Genomic DNA, 7,495 nt, shown 5'->3' with positions numbered 1-7,495 from the left:
GTGTGTGTGTGTGTGTGTGTGTGTGTGTCAGTGCATCTAACCCTACACTTAAACACACATTCACTCACTCACTCACTCACACACACACACACACACACACACACACGGCCTCCTCCCGGTAACCGGACCGATATCGGCGCGGTTCGGATCGGTAACACACACACACACACACACACACACACTCGCGCGGAGCGGGTCGCTGCTTGCGCTTGGCAGCTTTTCCCCCGCGGGTGAGCGCCGATCATCGATAATCCCGGTGTTTGCGTCGGGAATGTTTCACTTTTCAGCCCAAATACGGCAGTTTTGCGCTGCCAGCCGCCGCCGCCGCTGCTGCCCGTCCATTTGGCGAGAGGCACGCTCGTTGGGCGGGGCGCGGCTGGTGCATGCTGGGAAATGCAGTCCGCTTTGCGTAGCGAACGTAAACAAAGTACGTACTAAAAAGATGAACGTCATTATTTAAGTGAAAGACATTGTTAGAAATACTTTAAAAATGCTGAGTCCTGCTGAAAAACAAAACAATAGAAACCATGACAGAAATTCTAATGGTTTCCACAATTACAAACATTACAAACCATCAACTTTCAACCATTAAAACCATTAAAAATGGAGTCCTGTAGTGTGTTTTGGGATATATCCCGTTAGGATTTAGTGGTAGCCACCAATAGAAGGCGACTAATTACCAGTAGAGGCCAACAGTTACCATTAAAACCAGTACAATTCCCATTATAACCAGTAAAACCATTACAAATTCTCTGATTGTGTCTATTGTTTTGTTTTGTTTTTCAGCAGGGTTCTCACTCCCTTATGAAAATTAACCATGGTTTTACAACAAATGAGACCAAAAAGCCGTGGTTACTATAGTTAAACCATCAAATTAACCATTGTTTTGCTACACTAACCATAGTTTAACCATGGTATTTGTAGTAAAACTGTGGTTATACAAATGGTAATCAATACGCCAAAAAACATGGTTACTACACTTTCACTATAATAAAACCATGGTTAATTTTCCGGTTATTATTACTATTATTATTTTGGTCGCTGCGTGTATACATTTGCATCTAATCTTTATCTTAAATTTTATATTCAGTTTCAACAAAAAAAAAAACCAGTCGTGTTATCGTCACAATCCTCTTTTCTTCTGATGTACAGTCAGTGTAGTACACTACATGTATACTATAGCAAGCTTGTATAGTGAGGTAACCTGGCGACCTCTAGTGGTTAAATCTGCGCAACTGCTGTACACTACTGTAAAATCACTGGTTTTGTTTATTTACCACATTTCTGTTCTGTTTGCGTAAATATACACAAACATAAATTATTATGTTGTAAATCAATCGGCTGCAAGGATCATAAAAAAGGACTAACTAACTGAAATAAGAGCATTGTTTTATTAATAATGTCATTTTAACCTGAGTAGTCAGTCGGTTTAGACGCCATATTGAATTGAACGCTAATATGAAACGTTCCTGTGAGGAACAGACGCACGTTATTTACATTATTATTTTTTGTCGGAAAATTCTGAGGAAAAAAAGCCAGAAGTGTGGGATTAATATTATAAACTAAAAAGAAAGAATGACGAGTTGATTTTTCTTACCAGAATTGTGAGATATAATATCGGAATTGCAAGAAAAAAAGTCAGAATTTTGAAATATAAACTCAAAATTAAATTTTTTATCCTTTTATTACATGGCTTGAATAGACCGCTACGTTAAAACTAACATTTTCTGCCACCAGATAGGCTCCGCCCACAAAAACGTCATCACTGTTTGCAAACACTGAGATTGGTTAATATATATATCCTTTGATATGGTTAAACATAATTAATGTTTCCTGTCGCCGAGTATGTTTTCCTCCAGACGCGTTGTGCTCTACTTTTTTTGTCCTAAACGCTCGTTCTTTGGGTCGACAGCTAATAAAAACGTAGTTCTGTGTTTTTGGCTTGTTTGCTGTACAGCTTGTCACACAGCAGCTTTTAGACATTGCTCTGTTTTTTGTTATAAGTCAGAAATTACAAGGAGCTAGCTTCCGCAATACAGAGTCAATGGAGAGCGTTGGAATGTGGGCGTGGTTTTCAGATTATGACGCGTGTCACTCTGTCCCTACTGTATAAAGGGTTTAAACACGCCTAGCTAGTTCACAACAAACGCGAGGGGCGGTGCTTACGGTAAGCGCCCCGCCCACACCGGACTCTAGTAGTCGCTCCGCACGCGCCGCTCGCTCACTGTCGCACCTGTACGCGGACATGAACGCACGACATCTTCCTCTTCCTCATCTTCCTCCGCTGAAAACTGATGGAGTGTGACGGGGATCCGGGCGACGCGCGCGTCAAGCGTCAGGCGGTGAAGCGGCACCATCACAAACACAACCTCAAGCACCGCTACGAGTTCCTGCAGACGCTCGGGAAAGGCACGTACGGACGCGTGAAGAAAGCCGTGGACCGATCCGGCAGAACGGTGAGAGAGCGTTCTAGAGAATGCAGCGTTTAATATCAATGATGCTATTACAATATTAATCATTACAAATAAATAAAACGTATTTTAAAATCATCAGATAATTAAGTAAATAATACAATATTTAGAATAAAATATAAAAATATTTTTTACTTTAGAATAAATTGACAGAAGTTATTTTATGGCTGTGCTTTTTTAATTGTCCTGCAGGTTTTAAGCACTTTTTACGCTCGTGCTGGAAATGATTGGACAGTATGTGCTTTGCACTTGCTGTGTATAGTATGGCAAGCCGTTTTAACATTTATACAAACTCTTGATATCAACAATTCAGTTGTCACTAGTTAAAAGGCTAGTTCTTGATATCAGGAATTGAATTTCAGCTAGTAAAATATGTAATTGTTGATATCTGTAATTGTATTTTCACTAGTTAAACGTCACAATAGGCTGCCATTCAAATTCAATTGTTGATATCGAGAGTTGATTTCTTCCAATTGCACGTATCGGAAATACAATTCTTACTAGTAAAGGTCTTTATTTCTGAAATCAGTAACTGCGTGGTTACTAGTGCAAATGTCTATTTTTGATATCAACGATTCAATTGCTACGAGTAAAAATGCTAATTTTTGATATCGTCACTAGTGATGATATCACGAATGTGATTGTCACTAGTAAAATAAGCCATCTTAGATATCATAAATCACTCTCCTAATTATAATTGAAGATATCAGAAATGACAAATGCAACATGTTGAGATCATTTACAGATATCAAGAATTAACATTTCAACTAGTAACAATGTAATTACTGATATAAAAAATAAAGGCTTTTACTAGTAAGAATTGTATTTCCGATATGTGAAATTGGAAGAAATCAACTCTCGATATATATATTTCTTACTAGTTGAAATTCAATTCCTGATATCAAGAACTAGCCTTTTAACTAGTGAAAACGGAGTTGTTGATATCAAGAGTTGGGAATAAATGTTAAAACGGCTTGCCATACGCTGTGTCTGCATGTGTTTAGAGGCATTGCTGAGCTGTTGTGATGAGAACACTCACTCTAGGTTTTGCTGTGAGGCTCATCAGTGATCAGAGTAAACACTAAACAGGTTCTGCGGAGCCACCCAGCCTTTGGAAAGAGCTTTAAATAGCCCACGGCTCAATTCACAGAGCCTCAACTTATTTTTACAGGCGTAGTCACTCGCACGCACGGCCCTATTGTTATTCTGCCTCCAACAGTGCCATTAATGGACACCTAACGCGCCAGTCTCCTCAAAACATGGGGTTCTTGTTTTTGCGTTTTAAAACTATTTTCATGACAGTGCAGCACACTTAACCCTAAACTTCTTTTCCATGGTTAATCTTATCACTGTAAAACAATTGTGTAGTTTGTTTTTAAAAATATTAAATTGCATAACAAATATTACTGACATGTAAATATTTGATATATATATATATAATTTCAGTATTAATAGTAGTGTATATATGTATTCTAAAAAGTATGTATTCTATAATACATGATGTTACAATTTAATATACAGTGTATATATATATATCAAACTTTATATATTTGATAGCATATGTTTAGACTTTTATACTATATACATACATACATTAAAATAAAATCATATATATGTAAATATAAATATACATTTATTTTACTTCACTGGTTATACTTTTTTTTTTTATTTATATATATATATATATATATAGAAATATTGTTGAGATATAAAAATATAAAATTGCCACAAAGGAAGAACAACAAACATTATCACGAACATTTTAGAAATGAGAATTTGTGTGAAAAACCTTACGTACGTTTAATTTTCATCAAAATAATCATGTTAAAATGCAAAAAGCAATGCTGTGTAAAATAATAATTCAGTTTTTTGAGAATAAATCTGCTATAAAATTAGTTTTTCGTTCCTTAGAAGCACAAAGCTCACTAAGTTTTGATAGTTTTATGCTTCAAACTATATTTTTTATTTCATTTATATTTAACTTAAGATACAAAACTGGTGATATTTATTATTAAATCCATCTTGTTTCAAGAATACATATTTTGGAAATACATATTAATGGAAAACAAAAAATGCTGACTGACATTTATATGTTGTGTAAAATAATAATTTGTGCAGCACAAAACTACGATTTATGTTTTAAACAAGAGAAAAATTATTTTTATTAATTATATGAATATAATAATATACAGTTATTCTCAAGTGAATCGTTTAAACATATTTGATATGATTTTCAGTTATTATATTATTTTATTCTAAGTAATTATTAAAATAATTTATTCTTTAGTTTTAAGAATGCTTAGGTTATTTATTTATTTAAACTATAATTATTTTTATTTATTTTTGTGGAACACAAAGAAACGGGTATTTTTGTGTGTTTTTTGCTGGTGTTCTTTGTTGTTTTTAAAGTTTTGTTAGTTTCCGTCGAGCAGTCGATGCAAATGAACGCATGTAAATGAGCCGCTTGTGTTCGCTTCGTTTCATTTTCCATTCCCTGAGCGCTGAGCTGGTTACTGATTGAAGCAGGAGAAATGATTCTTCAGAGCAGAGCAGTCGGGGGTTTTCTGGGTTGTTTGTTCAGTTCGTCAGGAAGGAGATTATTATTTATTCTGCTCTTCTGAGCGAGTCTGGACGCGTCTGACCGGCTTCTTTCCTCACAGATAACCGACTCAAACGCTCCTGATAATAACACTGTTTACTAGCGGACAAACTCCTTTATTATGAACCCAGGTGAAAAAAGTGCACTTCCATAATGTATTTTTTGCACACTAATTTTGTACTTAATATACTAAAAATGATTCTTTAGTACTTCTTAAGATAAACTAAAGTGTACTCAACCGTGCTACTCTGGGACACCATGAATATAAACCAAAAGGTGCTTTTAACACACTATCTCTGTATTTAAAATTGTATTTAGAATGAACATTATTTAATATAATTTAACAAAAGTATTTATGACACTAATGGTGTTCCATACATACCTTACAAACATTTTCACTGGTTACATCTCTTAAAAAAAATAATAGTAAAAATAGTAAAACAAAAAAACAAAATTGAGGGTCTTAAAGCATTTGCAAAGTTTCATTCACTTACTAAATACTGTGCATTTTTTTTTTAGAAATGTTTAAGTTTGTTTTGCGTGTCGGAACAGATGTGTGTGTGCGTCTGTGTTTGTCCATCTGCCAGTCATCAGTGACCTGTGCACATACACACACACACACGCACACTCTCACACACACACACACACTCATCAGTCACTGTGATTCATTAGAGAGGATCCTCACAGTCTGCTGTGTTTGATGACGCCGCTCTCTGATCTCAGTTTTACTGTAAGCAGCATGCATTTCTCTGTAAATCATGTGTGAAACTATCTTTGCGTAAATGTCACTTTCAATATGACAAAGTTGCGTAAGATCCGTCTGACAAATGATTGACACAGAAACCGTTCTGCTGGTGCTTCAGGATCGATCCCAAGAACTGAACTAAATACAGTCATTCGCTTGAATTACTTCCACGACTGATTCATTTTCTGTAGAGTTCAAGTTTCCATATTTCAATTTTCTTAATTTTATAGTTAAATTGATTCTTAATAATTGTTTAGTATGTAATAAATTAATGCCATTAATATTAAATAATAAAATATATTAGTATAGTGTATTAATATAATTAACATATGATTTTATTTAATTATATTTATTTATTTATTAACAACAATATACAAACCGAAATAACAACATGATATCACAAATCAATTCAACTTTCCCCCTCCCCTGCGGTCTCGTTAAAATGGGGTACATAATGGATAGAAAAGTAAATAAATGTAACATAATTGTAAACATTAATTATGTTAAATATTTAAATTAATATTTAATAATTGTTTAATATGTAATAAATCAGTGGTATTAATTTTTAAATAATGTTAAATATATTGTTTTATATTAATATATTTATTCATTATATTATATTAACATATTTAATATTAATTGTATAAATATAATTAACATATCTGTGACCCTGGAGCACAAAAGCAGTCTTAAGTCGCTGGGGTATATTTGTAGCACACACAGACACACGCACACACACACTCGCACACTCACTCACACACGCACACACACACTCACACACACACACTCACACACACACACACACACACACACACTCAATCACACATACACACACACACACGCACACTCTCACACACACACACACACTCATCAGTCACTGTGATTCATTAGAGAGGATCCTCACAGTCTGCTGTGTTTGATGACGCCGCTCTCTGATCTCAGTTTTACTGTAAGCAGCATGCATTTCTCTGTAAATCATGTGTGAAACTATCTTTGCGTAAATGTCACTTTCAATATGACAAAGTTGCGTAAGATCCGTCTGACAAATGATTGACACAGAAACCGTTCTGCTGGTGCTTCAGGATCGATCCCAAGAACTGAACTAAATACAGTCATTCGCTTGAATTACTTCCACAACTGATTCATTTTCTGTAGAGTTCAAGTTTCCATATTTCAATTTTCTTAATTTTATAGTTAAATTGATTCTTAATAATTGTTTAGTATGTAATAAATTAATGCCATTAATATTAAATAATAAAATATATTAGTATAGTGTATTAATATAATTAACATATGATTTTATTTAATTATATTTATTTATTTATTAACAACAATATACAAACCGAAATAACAACATGATATCACAAATCAATTCAACTTTCCCCCTCCCCTGCGGTCTCGTTAAAATGGGGTACATAATGGATAGAAAAGTAAATAAATGTAACATAATTGTAAACATTAATTATGTTAAATATTTAAATTAATATTTAATAATTGTTTAATATGTAATAAATCAGTGGTATTAATTTTTAAATAATGTTAAATATATTGTTTTATATTTATATATTTATTCATTATATTATATTAACATATTTAATATTAATTGTATAAATATAATTAACATATCTGTGACCCTGGAGCACAAAAGCAGTCTTAAGTCGCTGGGGTATATTTGTAGCA

At 33.8% G+C, this 7,495-nt stretch overlaps 1 protein-coding gene across 1 annotated transcript in view; it reads left to right on the top strand.

Moving 5' to 3' along the window:
- Positions 1–2,155: 2,155 nt before the first annotated feature.
- Positions 2,156–7,495, top strand: part of nuak2 (NUAK family, SNF1-like kinase, 2) — a 13,817-nt gene continuing 8,477 nt past the window's right edge. Inside the window, exon 1 of the mRNA XM_016531441.1 lies at positions 2,156–2,456. Within this exon, the coding sequence (XP_016386927.1) occupies positions 2,295–2,456 (162 nt within the window). The 5' untranslated portion in view covers positions 2,156–2,294. The remainder of the gene's footprint in view (positions 2,457–7,495) is intronic.

This window comes from Sinocyclocheilus rhinocerous, unplaced genomic scaffold (assembly GCF_001515625.1).
Source record: "Sinocyclocheilus rhinocerous isolate Xijiao unplaced genomic scaffold, SAMN03320098_v1.1 scaffold223, whole genome shotgun sequence".
Classification (NCBI taxonomy): domain Eukaryota; kingdom Metazoa; phylum Chordata; class Actinopteri; order Cypriniformes; family Cyprinidae; genus Sinocyclocheilus; species Sinocyclocheilus rhinocerous.
Note: the sequence above shows the minus strand (reverse complement) of the source record. Positions and strands in the feature narration are given on the sequence as shown.